Source organism: Hypanus sabinus, chromosome 23 (genome assembly GCF_030144855.1).
Source record: "Hypanus sabinus isolate sHypSab1 chromosome 23, sHypSab1.hap1, whole genome shotgun sequence".
NCBI lineage: Eukaryota > Metazoa > Chordata > Chondrichthyes > Myliobatiformes > Dasyatidae > Hypanus > Hypanus sabinus.
Genome location: NC_082728.1, coordinates 27,013,627 through 27,030,540, shown reverse-complemented (window position 1 = coordinate 27,030,540; position 16,914 = coordinate 27,013,627). Strand labels below are relative to the sequence as shown.

The following is a 16,914-nucleotide window of genomic DNA, read 5'->3' as shown; positions in this document are numbered from 1 at the left end:
TTTTCCGAATATGTTGTTAATGTCCTTTTAGGCAGTTCATTGAAACACTGACCTGATTGCACTTGTGCAGAACATTAAGGTTGGGACTGAGTTACACTGTTAAAAGCAGAGGGGATGTTTGATCGCACTATGCCTAGCCTAGAAGTGTTGCTTCTTTTGCTGTGGTTCCATTGGAAAGTCATATCAATTTGCACCTCCCTTTTTTTTTTAAACTTTTTTTTCTCTCTAACACACTCTTGCTGCCAAGTGTTTTTGAATTTGTTTTTGAGTTTGTTTTTGCAATTTGAAGATAAATTTATCTAACGGAAGCCAGTTCAAGTCAGCCAAGCTAAAGTGCAGGACGATTGGTCAGCAAGTAGCAGGATCTAAATGATGAATTGGTGCTGAAATGGAAGGAGTGTCTCTTTGCTGTGCTGCTCAGAGATGACTTTATTGTGGATTTTGTCATCTTGATCAGGAAGGGCATGGTGTTGGAGCCTCCCCAGTGGACCTGCTGTATTCCTTACGCTGATACCTGAAACACAAGAACCGAAAACATTGGCTCAAAAGCAGATTTAGTACTTTAAAGAAAACTATGAAGATAATTTCCTAGAATTTATGGGAACATATCTTGATAAGATGATGCTGCAGGGCTGTAGGAACTGAGTTTTTGTTCTTGATTCCCAAATGGTCACTCAATTTGTAGAATGCAAAAAAACAACAGCCAGCCACAATTGCAATGTAGGCTGACATTTTGGGAGTTCCTGAAGAGCTGTTGGGTCTGTCACATTAGGCCATTTAATTGATTATATGCTGTTTTAGTTGTGGACGATAGATGATCACTGACTTGAGCCAAGTCCAAATCAGGGCAGCCGGTAAAAATTAAACACTAAATGATTATAAAGCATGCCATTTTATTTTGTAATAAATTGTCATATCTAATGTAAGTGATTAAAGTTAGACATGGAAATATGTTTTTTTTTCAAGAAGTAACCACAAAGCTTTTTGATATCTAACAGGGTTGACCTGGGAGGAATGCAAGGCACAGTGCCCTGAAGGAGTGGTTCCAGCTTGTCACAATGCAGAGGATACTGTCACGATCTCTGGGCCACAGGTAGGAAGTGGATAAAAATCATGTAAAATGAGAAAAGTAGTGTATATCACATTGGACCTGCCTTTAGTTAATAATGGGACAAAAAGGCAAGTTGAATGATGCTTGGGGCAGTTGTGTTAAAAGTTAATTTGACTGAAAATTAACTGATTTTAATGGATCAAAATGAAATCTTACTCAGGTAAATTACTTTGGATCAGCAGTACTATCAATTTCTAAATGAAATTTAACAGGCTGTAGAAAATATTAGAGGCAAAATACTACAAAATGATGAAATTCCAAGGGTAAATAAGTATGTGCAAAGGTAATATTTTCAATGAGTTTTATGATTTGAATATAAAGGGGAAAAATGGAGAAAATTCCATACAGTCATTGGTGTCATTAGAAATTTGCTACTGATCAGGGTACATAGCTAGAGAGATTAATGGAGATTGTTATCTATTTATTCCAGATTCTACTTATTAGAATGAAAGTTGTCAAATATTTGAAAAGAGAGAATATGAAATAATTGGTACTGATGACAAGTGATTAGCAATAGGACTTGTATACAGATAAAGAGATACTGATCTATCTTCATTTATGCTCTAACTTGTGATTGTTCCCATATTAGGAAGCAGTGAGCAAATTTGTGGCCAAGCTAAAGGAGGAGGGAGTATTTGCAAAAGAGGTTCGCAGTGCAGGAGTTGCATTCCACTCTTACTACATGGCTTCCATTGCCCCAACCCTTCTTAATGCTCTACAGAAGGTATGAGTAATATCTTGTAACATTAATCTTCTGAAGAATTTTCATAGACTTGACTGTTGTGCGCAAAGTGGGAAACATGAGACTTGGGTTAAGATAGTACGCTAGGTAAAACGTCTGGTGTTGCTTAGCATTTTAGAGCAGTGAACCAGATAATGGAATGTACAGAGATACAGGTACAATGGTGGGCATGGCTATTCCAGCTGTCAGTGCAATTCTTTGGATGGACTTAGGAACTCAACATATGATTACACTTAGATGGGCATGCTTCTTGCAAGGCCATGCCAACTAGATTGAAGGCAGCTTCACTGGCTAAGTTGCCACTTGAAGATCTGTATACAGTACCTATGGAGCCAGGAGATAATGAGCTGTGAGTATGTATACTTTGGTGTTTGTGAGACATTCTGAGGCAATTAAAAATTGCCACCCAAATATCTTGGGGCATAAAGAATGCAAAGAATAGGGGTTATTTCTGAAGGAACTTGAGATTACACATTGATCTTTGTGGTTAAATTTTGAAATGAGCCTTTGGCTGGACCGTAGTTGAATTTCTCTGGATAGTTCTGACCCCTTTCAAGCAAAGGTGGTAAAGCATTGAAGAAAATACAGGAAATGTGCATTTCTAGAAAATAAGGACTTGACTACAGGGGAAAGAATGAACAGACTGGAGGATTTCTCTGGAAAAAAGCAACGATCTAATTGTAGGTTTTAAAATTGAAGTCTTTAATCAGATCAATGCAGAGAATGAGCATAATTATAAAATACTTCAGGATCCAATTAGAATTTCCTTATACAGGGAGCTGATAGTTCGGAGCATTAAATGTTAAATTAAAACCCATAGTTTATTCTAATTGAAGGCTTGATGCATATGTGAATGAGAAAAGTCGAAAGGTAAAAATCAGGTGCGAGTCCTGGCTGTTTATGGATGGTATCACCTGCAAATGCTTGATGACTAGCTAAACTCTATGGGTCAAAGTCTGCCCTTCTGTCTAAATATCACTTTCCAAGCCCATTATTATTTCTTTCAGTTAAGTCGAACCGAAGTTGGTGATGATCTGTTGAACAGAATTGATATCAGTTAGAGAGTTGCATTGAATGTTAATGAAATATCCTGTCAGATGATAGTTTAAGATTTCTTCTGAACTACAATATATTAATATAGATTCTGAATTACCCTTCAGAGTTTATTGTCCTACTATTTTTTTTTTTGGTTAATTAAGTACCCACTATACTGATTATGTGCATTACGTTTTTCTGAATACATTCCTTTCACACTTCTTCGCACCCACACTTTTCTTGGCAGGTCATAACTGCTCCCAAGCCTCGTACTTCACGCTGGGTCAGTACATCAATCCCAGAGTCCAAATGGGACAGTGACCTGGCTAAGTACTCCTCAGCTGAGTATCATGTCAACAACTTGGTGAGCCCGGTCTTGTTTCAGGAAGGACTGCAACATATTCCAAGTAATGCTGTGGTGATTGAGATTTCTGCTCATGCCCTGCTCCAGGTACCCAGCTTTCCTGTCTTTATGTACAATTGGCTTTGTGGTAGCTCCCACTGTGTTAGGACATTTTAATGATTATAACAAAAATGAGTTCACTTGGGAATCCATCCATATTCTGTCAGAAATAACGTGTTATTTCCTTGCATTAATCGTATCTATCTCTCCGAGTATGGTAGGTGTACTATCTGATAAATATATTGTAGTTTCCTACTGTTTACTTACTGTGTCCTGATATCTACAAAAAACATTGATATTTGACGCCCTTCCCACAAAGCTTTTGTTAGTTGTTGTCTTTCCCAGGACGTGTCTACAAATCATTAAAATCAGATTGCCACCTGAATTGTTTTCCCCTTTAAATCATAGTGAAATAATAAATTACAGACAATTCACAAACACAAACAATTTTGAATTGGTAACAAAACTGTTCACTTTTTAAGTACTGAACAAGGTATTATACGAAAGTGTGTTTGATTGCTCACCATCAGCTCTGACAAAAGGGCTTAAATGGCTATGAAATTTAACACCTATTAAGCAGTTTGCTCTTATTTCAGGCTATTCTAAAGCGGAGTTTGAAACCAACCTGTCTCATTTTACCATTGATGAATCGAGGGCACAGCAATAACCTGGAATTCTTCTTAATGAACATTGGCAAAATCTATGCAAGTGGGTGAGTGATAGGATGTTCAGGGAAGGATCTGAATTTTTTTCAAAGTGATCCAGCTCAGATGATAAACAACATTTAGTTCTCAAAGCCAGAGAGTAAATTTTTGGTTTGTTTCTGTACAGTAGATAAATGTTTTAAAAAATACTTAAAGCCTCTCAGACCACAACAGGAGTTGTGGCTCTTGTCCTCAGTCTTGCCAGATGTTTGGATGCTCTGGGGTGGGGCCTACATACATTGCTTGAGGCCTGTATGCCACTAGGCCTCACAGCCCAACTTCCAAGGCTGATGAATCAGCTTGTTCAGTCCTCCAAATCTGGTGTTTTGGATTGATGTGTTGATCACTGATAGATATCACTGAAAAGCACAGTAATTAAATATCTATATGCTATCTTAAAATAGGGTGAACTTGGACTCCAACAAATTATATCCACCTGTGGAATACCCAGTCCCTGTGGGAACTTCCCTAATTTCTCCTAGCATTGTGTGGGACCATAGCCAGATCTGGGATGTACCCAAAACTGAAGACTTTTCATCTGGTTCTGGAGGCTTGGGATCTGCCATTGTGTTTAATGTTGGTGAGTTGCTGAATTGACAGAGACTTTTGTGTAAATGCAATGGACTACATTAAAGATTAGCTTTATTTGTCATATCTACATTGTTTTGTGTCAATGACTAACATAGTCCGAGAACGTGCTGAGGCCCGTAAGTGTTGACGTGCTTCCAGCACCGACATAGCATTCCCCCTTATTAACCCGAAACACCTTTGGAATATGGGAGAAAACTGGAGCATCTGGAGGAAACTCGCAGTCTTGCTCCAACTGCTGGCACTGTACGTTCTTACGCTAACTGCTACACGACTCTGCCACTTACTGGCAGTGATTAAACACTATGCAGGTACTTTCCAAATGTGTCGTGAGAAAAATTCATCGTACATCTTCTTGCACTAAATTATAGTGGTGGCCAGGCACTGTGCTCCAGTTCCATTGAAATACCTAAAAACAAAGTACAAGTTACTATAGTTGCTATGTGCACACTGAGGTGTAGAATAAAATACAAATTTCTATTCTACAATACTTGAAAAGGAAAACAATTTAAGTAAGTGCATTTAAATGTTAAAACTGATTATTCTTTTAATCTGGTTTGTTTTGTGCCCCGACAGATATGAATCCTGAATCTCCTGACAGCTATATTGCTGACCATTGCATTGATGGGAGGGTGTTGTATCCAGCCACTGGGTATCTGGTACTGGCATGGCGAGCTTTGTTACGATTGACTGGTGCTGTAATGGATCAGACCCCCGTGATATTTGAGGATGTTGTCATACACAGGGCAACAATTCTACCCAAAACAGGTACTAGGATAGCTATAAAACCCAGAAAATGTTACAAATACTCATCGGGGCAGACAGCATCTGTGGAAAGAGAGACAGAATTCACCTTTCATGTTGAAGACTGTTAGTTGGGTTAAGTGTTTCCAGCATTTTCTGGCTCTATTTCAGATCTGCACTCTTCAAAAGTTAGATGTGTTTATGTTTAGATCAGTCACGATAGCTCTGAATCAGCCATCTTGAGCTCACATTGCAACACAGATGCAGAGTCATTAGAACTCAATGAAACACTGCAGATGATTCCATTCCCCTTGAAGAAAAGTTATTATCTTCAAATGCCTGTTTGAGCTCCAGCTGAAGGTATGGATCATCTTGGCTTCCACCACCTATGGCAACAGTAATTTAGTATTGATTTATTATTTGTCACATGTACCATGTTGCTTGGATTTCCAGCATCTGCAGATTTTCGCTTTATTTGTGGCTACCACGTGACAGTTGACTGACTCAGTTACTCACCATTGTTCTGTGTACCACAATAAAGGAAGTGCTAATGAGGATCTAGAGAACTTCGGTCACGAGGAAAGGTTAGATAGTCTGGAGCTGTTCACCCTGAAAAAGAGGAAGCAGAGTAGAGATTCTGTTGTACTTAAAATAAAAACTGACTGTTCTTGTTTGGAGAGGGAAGGAAGATCAATTTCCTATACAAGGAAGTCAATAGTGGGGAGGGGAGATCGACTTAAGATAATTTAAATAAGGTTAGAGACAGCTTGATGAAACAAGCTTTGTTATGCTAGAAGCATCAACACAAGACTTCTAATACTTCCAAGAAATATCAACTGAATAGAATGTCTTGCATGTAATTTTCTTTTCTGTTAGTAAAATCTTGTCAGTTGCCCAGCGTGGAACATGGGATTTGCTGATTATAAATAATATTCTTAGCAACGTACATCTGACCCTACCCATTTAGCGTTAATACCTTTTTATGAGTTCTTTCAACTGTTGCATATTCTTATCTTCATCAATTACCTGCACTGCCAGGAGAAAGTGAGTTGAGTGGAGGGGGTAAGCTCATTGAGAAGAAAGAGGCTTCTGGGTTGTATAGTCCCATTTTAGTTTCACAAGCTACTCAGTATGTAGTTGTTGAGCACTACAACACAGAAACAGACCCTTTGGCCCATCTAATCCATGCCAAACTGTTACTCTGCCTAGACCCATTGTCCCAACCCTGAAGCGTAGCCCACCATATTGCTTGCATCCATGTATTGTACCCCACCCATGCATGCATATACCAGTGTTTTGCAAGACTTGCGGACCTGGAATTCCTTTAATTTTACTAGGAAAAGATAGCTTGTATACATTCCTTTTTCTTTTGCCAAAACTGTGTATTCTGTTTCGTAAGTTATTAGAAGTGACATTCAAGAGGCTTTTCGTTAGACGTGTGAAAATGGAGGGATATGAGATAAAGCAAAAGTGATTAGTTTAATTCAGAATTGTGCACATCACACACATTGTGGGCAGAAGCTCCTGTCCCTGTGCTACTCTGCTCTGTTATTCTTGCCATGTTTTTTTTGACTAAATTTTTTGAATTCTGTTGCTCTTATATTTAAGGCTCCGTACAGCTTGAGGTTCGACTGATGCCAGCTTCAAATAGATTTGAAGTTTCAGAGAACAGCAACCTAGCTGTTAGCGGTAAGTCATAATAATCTTAAAAGCTTTTCCTAAATGACATAGATTAAATGATGCGGAGTTAACTATTGAAGCTCAAAAATACTTCTAGCAAATTCAAAAACCACAGCTATTTTGGGATTTTCTTTCCCATGTTCATGAGGTACCTTACAAAAGTGAAGATGTTTGCTCGGGATGAGCTCATCTGCTTACTCAGTTCTACATATGTATCTTTTCCATCTGGCTATTATTTCTTCAGAAGGAAATGCTAGCATGTGATATGTCAAAGAGGGGTCTCCTCATCGATAATCTATTTCCTTCAGTTCCTCCCAGTACAAGTCATTCTTTCTGCTTGGAAATATGAAAACTCAGCTGAGTACTTTAAATTTTTAACCTTCATCAATGCCAACTGTAGCATGTCAAGTACTGATCAGGCAAACTAAAATGATTTATTAATTGCAGATTTACATTGCCTACAGCCTAAAGTTAGAAACTGTTTTAACTTTCTTAAATGGTATAAATTGGCTGCAGTAGATCGTGACCAGTTTGCTAATGTTGGTGAATTTACAATAAAATCTCTAATGCAGTAACCTTTCAGATAATCCATTGTGCCAGGCTGTTTGGAACTTTCCCTTTTCATAGTGCGAAGCATATTTCACATTGAGGTGTTCTTTTTACCTTTTTAAAAAGAAGAAATAATTTTGCTCTTCAACGCTATAAATCATAGAGAATACCATACACTGACAAATCATTGTTTCTCTGCACCAAAGTTTTGATTATACAACTGCTTCCTATTTCAATAGAAACAGTTGGCTGTGAAGCCTGACATGTTTGTTCATGTGGTTCTTCAATTGAATTTGTTTTTCCCCTTATAAGAAAGGCAATGAGACGTTTCAATGAACTTGGCAATCTTGGATCGTGTAACATGTAGCTAAGTCTCTGAACTTTGCAGGAACTCTGATGTTTTAACAAGTAAAAATGTTTGTTGTTCAATAATGCTCATTTTAATAGGAATTTACTTTTATTTCCATACAATACTAATTCCAGGGAAAGTCTCTCTTCTGGAAGAAACTGCTCTAGATGATTTTAAGAAACAGGTAAAGACCAACTCCAAGTCTGAAGATACAGAGACAGCATTCCGTCTATCTGCAAAAGATATTTACAAAGAGCTGCGCCTACGAGGATATGAATATGGAAAACACTTCCAAGGAATCTTGGAATCTAACAATGCCGGTAAATTCTGTATTAAATATTTTTAGTTTTTTTTTGTTTGAAAGGAACACATCTAAAATGAGAGAAACTCTTGGTATCATATGCAAATATACCATTTTGTTTGCTTTCATCTGCAGGAGATAAAGGAAAATTGCTGTGGTCTGGAAACTGGGTAACCTTCCTGGATACCATGTTACAGATGATTGTGGTTGGGCTATCTGGCCGCAGCTTGAGGGTACCAACTCGCATCCGCTCGGTCTGCATTGACCCACAGCTTCATGAAGAGACAGTCCAACAATATCAGGATAGTGAGAGAAAAGGTGTCTTGAAAATGCCTACTGTCATCAATTTTGATATTTGTTTGTTCCAAAGCACTAACGGGTTGAATGTAATAAATTCTATTTTTGTCATTAGTGGCAGTGGGTATTTGTTTTTTAATCGCTGTGATAGATTCAAAGTGGAAAAACATTTGCCAAAACATGTACTGTACAATACAAAGTATTCACTTTGCTGGAGCTTTACTGCTACCACACATTAAATGCTAGACCTCATTTCTTCTAGTTCTATCAGATTTGAGTTTAAAAACATCTTGCTGCTGATGGCTGACTTTGAAGAGCCTGATCTTCTATTTCTACAGATTTGATGGAGTGCTTGATTTAGTTCTATATCTGTTACCAAATCAATGATAATTTTTGTGCTTTTGTTATATTTGCATTTAAGGAAAATTCTACCTTTGCAGGTTCTTAATAAAAATGCGAGGTATTGCAAAGCTTAATTTAAAAAAAAAATACTTTTACAACGTCATTTAGGAACCACAGACAGATTCAGTGCAGCAAAAATTGTTTCAAATTGTCATTCTGTAAAATGCTTGCATGCAACGTCAGCTCTTTTTTTTCCAAACTATTGCAGCATCCAGTTCATCACACTTTGGGTAAATAAGCGAAATGCCAAACCTGACCATATCAATATGCTTTCTTCTTCTCTCCCTTTTCCCCTGTAGCTGTGGATGTTGTTGTAAATCGTTGTTTAGACAACATTGTAGCGGGAGGAGTCCAGATCAGCGGGTTGCACGCCACTGTTGCTCCACGCCGGCAGCAGCAGCAGGGAATGCCTGTCTTGCAGGAGTTCCATTTCTCTCCGTACTTTGAGAATGACTGTCTGAGTGGAAGTGAGAAACTTCGCTCCTGCCTAGCACAGTGCAAAGGTGAGGTTTAATATCTCAGCTTGGTTTTGGTCAAGTTTCTATATAGACATTTTGTCAACATTGTCATAAAGTGCTGCAGTTATTCTGTGATACATTAGAGTGACATTTCTGCATCTATTGCTCTACCAGTTCTTTCCACACTCTGCTGTTTGTGAATGCTCCCCATCTCACCTGCCAGTACTCACCACAAGTGCCTTACTTGCTCTTTGGTTAAAATAACGGCAAAATAATCATTCGGGGTGAAAAGCAAAGTGCATGGAACTTATTTCTGTCCTTCCTCTAGGGAGATGGGGGGAGGGGGAATAGCAGTCCATCAGTTAATGCTTCTTCTGACAAATACTGATTAAATCAGCTCTACGAGAAATCATTGTATCCTACAGAGTACCAAAATGGGTTTCTCTGCCTATAATTCTATCAGGAAAAAAGAGCTCATTTTAAAAGCAGATTTTCATTCTCTTCTTTTTCAAAGGTTTTGTGCAGAAGCTACAGGATAAGCTGTCCAATCACGGGCTTAAGCTTTCCTTCTCAGGCCTGCCCGCTGGTATAACTACCTCTGCTGTGACCTTTGACTCGGAGAAAGGACTTCTGCACATGCTCAGTGTACTGTGCGGTCTTGACCTGAATGGGAACCTTTGGTCTGAACTGCAGCAGACAGTGGAGAGGGAAAAGGGTTGTTTGTATGAAGACGAATTGTTGAATGGGTTACTAGATAGCATGGCACTGAAAGTCTGCCTTGATATCTCCATGGAAAACACTGTCAACAAGAAGATGAAAATTGTCGAGGTAATGGATAATCTCTTTTTGTCAAACAAAATAAATGCATTATTTAGCTCAAAATACCTTTAAGACCATACATTCAGCGGCCACTTTATCAGGTACACCTGCTTGTAATGCAAATATCTAATAAGCCAATCATGTAGCAGCAACTCGAGGCATAAAAGCATGCAGGCACAGTCAAGAAGTTCAGTTGCTGTTCAGACCAAACAGCAGAATGGGGAAGAAATGTGTTCTAAGTGACTTTGACAGTGGAATGGTTGTTGGTGCCAGACAGGATGGTTTAAGCATCTCAGAAACTGCTGATCTCCTGAGATTTTCATGCACAGCAGTTTCTACAGCTTGCAGAGAATGGTGCGGAAAACAAAAGTAAAACCTCCAGTGAGCCAGCAGTTCTGCGACTGAAAATGCCTTGTTAATTGGAGCAGTCAGGAGAATAGCCAAGCAGGCAGGGAGGCGACAGTAACTGAAATAACCACATGTTACACAGTGGGGTGCAGAAGAGCATCTCTGAAAGTACAACATGTCAAAACATGTCAAGAGGATGGGCTACAGCAGCAGAAGACCATGAATATGCAGTCAGTCGCCACTCTATTAGGTGCAGGAGGTACCAAATAAAGTGGCTATTGAGTACATGTTCCATGGACTTGAAGAAGAGGTTGACCATTTCGGACCAGTTGACTACCTGGTGGACAATAGTGAGGAGGTAAAGACTGAACACATCAAGTTTCAATGCACCTTAATGACTGCCATGCATGATATATGGATTTATTTTTTTTTAGAAGGGGGTGCTTGGAGGTAAGGTTGTAATTGGAGAACTGCAGGCAGTTAGTTGAGTGTTTGAAGGTAGCACTGAATCCATGAGTTTTGTACGGGCTGTGCTTGATGCCAAAGAACCAAGTGTTGGCTGGCATCAGCTCACCTGGAATAACTGTGAAGATGAATTCAGGATCATGTGAATTTATTTGAAATTAAATGCGTGTGTATGCATCATTGATTACCAGAGGTGACTTGACGAGGGGATTTGAGAAGGCAGTTTTGAATAGAATTTTATCAACTCTTGAGATGAGAGCATAGCTCCTTGTATTACCTACCTAGCCAATCAAGAAACAGCTGAGTGCAGATTTTAAGGTAAATGTCGCCTTCAGTATGTAATGCAGTAGTACCTGATAAGTAATGCGAACTGAACTGGCCTGTTGTGCTTTAAAATCTGTAAGTTGTACAAAAAAAAATACCATCTGTCATGGTGGTGTCTGGCGAACTTCAGGATGATGGCAGAATTTGCAGTCTGACTGGATGCCAGATTGAATGTTCAAGTGGCTTTAATTAAGTTGACTAATATTGTTTTACAAAATGAACTTAAATTGATGTAGAAATTTCTGAAAATCTTTGTGTACCAAAATACAAGTGGCCTTCTAAGTGCGATATTGGGAAGCAAGTTGAATCAACTGATATTTAACAGTCACGTTGCACCTTTTCCTAAGTGTCGGACAAAATTAAATAGTTTTGTTCTGATGACTAAAAGCCCTTTTTATTTACTATCCTTTATGAATTGATACCGTGAAGATTATAGGTGATATCCAGTACCTTTTGCTGAGTTGTATGACTTCAAACCTTGTTCTCGTTATTTGTTTAATCAAACATAGCTACTTGTGTCATAGTTTGCTTACTGAAATCATATCTGCACCTACTTCACACAGTGGAGCACCCACATTCCTGATGTGCTTGTGCATTATTAGATGGCAATGCATCTTGCTTGACACAAAATTAAAGATTAATCTTCCCCAGATTTGGGGGTGGGGAGGGATTTTTGAGATCTGTACAGCTCAAACACCCACCCAAAGTAGTGCAAATGTCAAATTAAATAGTAAGAAAGTCCCCTCACCCCTTTCTTGGAACTTTCTTCCTTTCCCATCCATGGGTACATAAAACTGAATGATGGGTTTCTGCTGGGTTGGATGTGAAGGTTAAAGATCAGAGGGAGATAAGTTGAAATGAAATACAGATAAGCCAATGATCAGATTAAATGACGGAAGCTGCATGTTCTGAGTTTCAAAATTCATGCCATTCCCATCTACAGTATTTTAGTAGTACAGGGTGGCAGTGGAACAAGCACATGGGTGAAGAGTTGCACAGAGTGCTTCCATCAGCACCCTTTAGGAGATGTCATTTTGGAAAAGTCCATCCAGTGACATAGTGTCAAGATTTGAATGCTTGTCTTCAGTATTCTTGGCTTGCAGTACTTTACATTTTCCGAGACTTGCCTTTTTTTATTTTTTGGGAGCTAGGAATCTCTGCTTGGCAGCATAGGAGAAGACTTACCAACTATTCCTTTAGGCCACTTACCTAGTCATGTTAAGGTGCATCAACAGAGGTAGATATTGAGCCATGCCATCTGCTGGATAGCCAACCCTGACCTTGTTGATGAAGTCAGCTATGATATGAAGCTTGTAGTCAATCTGAGACGATGACTTTTACACCAATGTATCGGTGCTTGTATATTTGGAGACACTATTCTGCAAGCATTGACCCCATGCATTGTAGATAAGTTACATTACTTCTGGTGGTGTTACTCAAGCAAGACTGATTTGACACCATGGAAACGCTGAGATTCAGATCTTGTTAATGTAGAACATAAGAGCTGGGTACTGCTTGTTTGCCGATGATAAATAACCTAGCTGAAGAGGACCAAGTAGTAAATGACTAAAATTCCTAATTTAATGAACTCCACTATTAACCAGTTGTAGGTAGGGTCTCCTGAGTGTTAGTTAACTCCTAAAAGGATCTGAGAACTGTTTTTTATTATTTCCTCCTGCTTCCCCATGCTGGCCTCAAATTTGACCCTGGTGTCTTTTTTTTCTTGACGATATTTCTGCGAGAATTGCGTTAGAGACAATACCACTTTAAGAGCTATACTAGCTGGGCTAGTTCACGTCTTCCTTCCTTGACACATCCATTTGTTCATTAATTAGTGTTTTATTAGTGATAGTCTGGCTTTATTTTTCTTCTTTGTTGCTCTAGGTTTCAGCAGCCAGTGGAAATCTGTACTCTCGCATTGTCCCAATACTGAACAATCAGCCAATAATCAATCTCGATTACATTGCCACTGATCTAAATTCCGAACTCATGTCATCCAGCCAGAACCAACTCCAGGAAATGGGTGTTTCCATGGATCAGTGGGATCCCACAAATCCTGCCACATCGAATCTGACCAATGCTCAATTAGTTGTCTGTAACAGTTCAGCGTTCCTTTTTGAAGACCCAAAGACTGTTGTCTCCAATATGGCAGCTGCTATTAAAGCTGATGGATTTTTACTGTTGCACACGCTTCTTAAAGGGGAAATCCTTGGTGAGACAATTGCGCTCCTTACAGGAAAAGATCCGAAGCAGTCACAAGGGCTTTTAACACAGGTAGGTTTATTTTAACACAATGAATAATGCTTGTCCTAATGATAGTGGGTCCTCAAATAAAAAACTGCAGTTGCTGATCATGAACTTGAGCAGAAAATGCTGATGTAGTCAGTGGGCCAGACAGCATTTGTGGAGAGCAAGACAGAGTTGGTGTTGTGATTTATTTTATTTTTATTTTTGCAAGCAGATGCCCCACTTTGTATGGTTTCAGATGATGATGAGACATCACTTTATGAATATATTCAAGTATTCATATCTATACTCATGATCGCACTTGTGCCTTTTTTATATAGACAAAGATCCACCTGACATCTCAATTTGTCTCTAGTAATATACCCCTAATGAAACTGAAACATTAGATTTTTTTTTGTGTATACAAATAAAAGTATGCGTGTTAATGATTTTTCCCACTAAAGTAGTTCATTGGAAAATGCTGTGCGTGATTTTGGCATTTCATTCCAAATTTGTGTATTTGGGTTCAGTTACAGTGTGTACTAATTTACTAATGTGAAATGATAAGAGGCTTTTCTATGTCAATGTTTAATAGTTCTGATACTGTGTGGAATGTAAAATTACATGTTGTTTCAGATGTCATATAAGGGTCTTTTTTAGCAGAGTCACGGCAGTGTCCGTTGTCATTGATTACAAGCAGATTTTTCTGGGATACAATTTTGCTAAAAATTAGCAGTGAGTAATTATTCCTGAAGTGCCTTTTAAAATTGGGTTTGTGGAAGCACTAGTGCTGTTTCCGGTTGGAGTGAATAAACTTTTACTTTCACAATGGGACTTCGTAAAGGGAAATGTGGAATTTTACTTCAGCCTAAAATGGCAGGGTTCATTGGATAGGAGTGAACTGTCATGTAAAGTTAACACAGCATGTCAAGCCCAATTCACTAATAGAAATACTGGGTAGGAGTTAGCTAGAGCTCCAATATAGAAAGAGATAGTTTACTTTTGAAAGAATTATATTTATTTTGGCAAAACTCCATGTTTGGTTATCCAAATGAAACACTGTGTGCCCTTGTAATGTGTCCTCCAATCTTAACCGATTTGGGTAAACTGATGAGGTCTTTGCTTTTTGTTTTTAGAGTGAGTGGGAAGAGGTATTCAACCACGCTTCGCTAGACATAATCAGCATGAAGAAATCTTTCTACGGCTCTGTCATATTTTTGTGTCGCAAAAAAACTGAACCAAAGAATCCTATTTTCCTCCCGGCCCATTCAACAGATTTTAACTGGATTGTGCCTCTGAAAGTGAGTAAAGTACTTAGAGGATTTGGTGACCATCTATCAGCACACAAGAACACTGTATCTCTTCCAGTGATTAGATGCATTTTAACCTTCCAGACTTATTAAATTTATTGATTTCAGATAATTTGTCATTCTGACCTTGCATCATATTTCAAGCTCTCAATTGTCTACCCCACCCCCCCTTTGAATTTCTTTCTTTCATACATGCACCACCTTGATTAGACCTTTTGTATTATTCACTAACCTTTTTATCATCCTCTCCCATCTCCAGCTGGCACTGTCTTCGCAGCTTGTGTCGCCTAGTTCTATCAGGTCTCTTCTTATTACAAAATGTCCTTTTTGTTCTTTCCCTCCCCGACTCCCTTATCTGCAAATGCCATAGACATTTTAACCCTTACAAGGCAATTTGCAGAATTACTTGTGTGGCCTATTCAACTTCCTCTCTTTATGTGACTCAAGTGAGGTTATTTGCTACACTGGTGATATGTTCTGTTGCATATTGTTTGTCCCTTTCTCTGTAGAAAACACCCTTTTCCTTGGGCGTTGTTCCTATAAGTTGCATATTTAGACAGCGACATTACGTAAAGTTCTTACTCCTCATGTATATGAAAGATGTAAGAAATAATTGAATTGATTTTGTTGTTTTTTCCCGTCGCTTTTAGCCATAATATCAGTAGCATCTGGCTTTATTCAGTTCCCTAAGCTAAGGGCTAACTAATCGCTGGAGAAAGTAATTGAGTTATCAAAGCTTTTTAAATAGAATTCTAATTGGTTTAACTTCAAAGGTGCCATGGTAGTGTAGTGGTTAGAGATGATATTACAGCTCGGGGCGTCTGTATTCGGAGTTCAATTCTGGCATCCTCTGCAAGAAAGTTTGTACTTTCTTCCCGTGTGCTTGTGGGTTTCCTGTGGGTACTCTGTTTCCCTTCAAAGACTTGCTGTTTGTAGGTTAATTTGGTCATTGTAAATTGTCCTGTGATTAGGCTCAGGTTAAATAAGTGCTGAGCTGGAAGGGCCTGCTCCACACTGTATCTCTAAATAAAATAAGTTGAACTCACCAATGATATGCATAGAACATCAATCCTCCTTTTTAAAGCTTGACTCAGAATTCACTTTATGATCACTGTTACAGTTTTGGCCTGGTCCTCTTTGCTTGCTCATTCCTTTGTGAAACACTGTTCAGTTATTTTTGTGGTCTGTATAAATGTTAGTTGGTTTCTGAAATCAATCATCAGAATTGCCATTCTGGCAATGAAAATGGTGAAGTCAAAAGTTCACCTCCTGTGGGGCGTATTGGGTCTTAAAAGCTTACTGCCTTTCAGACTATTTTGGAGCAATCTTCAGAGGATCCTGTCTGGCTTGTTGTCTCTAACTGTGGCAATTCCGGAATTGTGGGGTTGGTAAATTGTCTTCGCCAGGAGCCACAAGGACATAGAATACGGTGAGTTGTTTGTTATCAAAGACTGGGGATCCTGGTTTATCATACCACTCCCATGATGCCCACGTGTGCCATCTTTGTTGTGCGTTCTACATGTATTTTTCTGCTTGCTGAAGACAATAACCAATCTGTTGCACAAAAGGTTTACCAAACTGAAATGAATTCAACTAGAAAGGTTCATCTTCAAAGGCATCTTAAAAACAATGCTGCTCATCTGCAACTAATTTTCAGGGCTTCAGTGTGGGAGGAGGGGTTGGGTATGCTGCTGTGTAATTCTAACCAGAATAATTTCTTTTGAAAGGGCTGTTGTCCAACTACATAAGATTCTGAGATGCTTTATTCTTTGTAAAAACACATTCTCATCATGGAGATGACAACATTTGTTGGCTTTTACTATTTTTAGAGCACATTTGTGCATGTTGAGGCCCATTTGATGCCCATTTGTTTCAACAGAAAAGTGTCAGCGTTTGCATTGAGTGAAACCTTTACTTCGAACTGTATGAATTGTGCTTTGCTCTAACTTAATGTGTCCTGCTCCACATCTGGCCACTTTGCTGCAGTGTTAATATCATCACATTTCCTCAGCCATCCTATGAACTAAGCAAGAATATAGTTTTAATGCAACACACACAA

The 16,914-nt window shown here is 38.8% G+C and overlaps 1 protein-coding gene and 1 long non-coding RNA gene across 3 annotated transcripts in view; one reads left to right on the top strand and one right to left on the bottom strand.

The window, feature by feature from the left end:
• The window catches only part of fasn (fatty acid synthase), an 80,702-nt gene that overhangs the window by 26,283 nt on the left and 37,505 nt on the right, over positions 1-16,914 (top strand). Inside the window, exons 12-25 of the mRNA XM_059948586.1 lie at positions 999-1,093; positions 1,701-1,835; positions 3,136-3,339; positions 3,888-4,003; positions 4,400-4,575; positions 5,160-5,351; positions 6,936-7,016; positions 8,040-8,225; positions 8,342-8,524; positions 9,205-9,408; positions 9,878-10,191; positions 13,204-13,593; positions 14,682-14,846; positions 16,166-16,284. Coding sequence (XP_059804569.1) covers positions 999-1,093; positions 1,701-1,835; positions 3,136-3,339; positions 3,888-4,003; positions 4,400-4,575; positions 5,160-5,351; positions 6,936-7,016; positions 8,040-8,225; positions 8,342-8,524; positions 9,205-9,408; positions 9,878-10,191; positions 13,204-13,593; positions 14,682-14,846; positions 16,166-16,284 — 2,560 coding nt within the window. The remainder of the gene's footprint in view (positions 1-998; positions 1,094-1,700; positions 1,836-3,135; positions 3,340-3,887; positions 4,004-4,399; positions 4,576-5,159; positions 5,352-6,935; positions 7,017-8,039; positions 8,226-8,341; positions 8,525-9,204; positions 9,409-9,877; positions 10,192-13,203; positions 13,594-14,681; positions 14,847-16,165; positions 16,285-16,914) is intronic.
• On the bottom strand, positions 21-9,292 carry LOC132380075 (uncharacterized). 2 transcript variants are annotated; one of them, XR_009507631.1, is made up of 4 exons: positions 9,158-9,292; positions 5,844-5,936; positions 4,871-4,992; positions 21-514 (listed from the first exon to the last, which is right to left on the bottom strand). It is a non-coding gene; the product is annotated as an uncharacterized LOC132380075 (long non-coding RNA). The 2 variants fall into 2 exon arrangements; XR_009507630.1 differs by lacking the exon at positions 21-514 and having other exon boundaries at positions 4,589-4,992.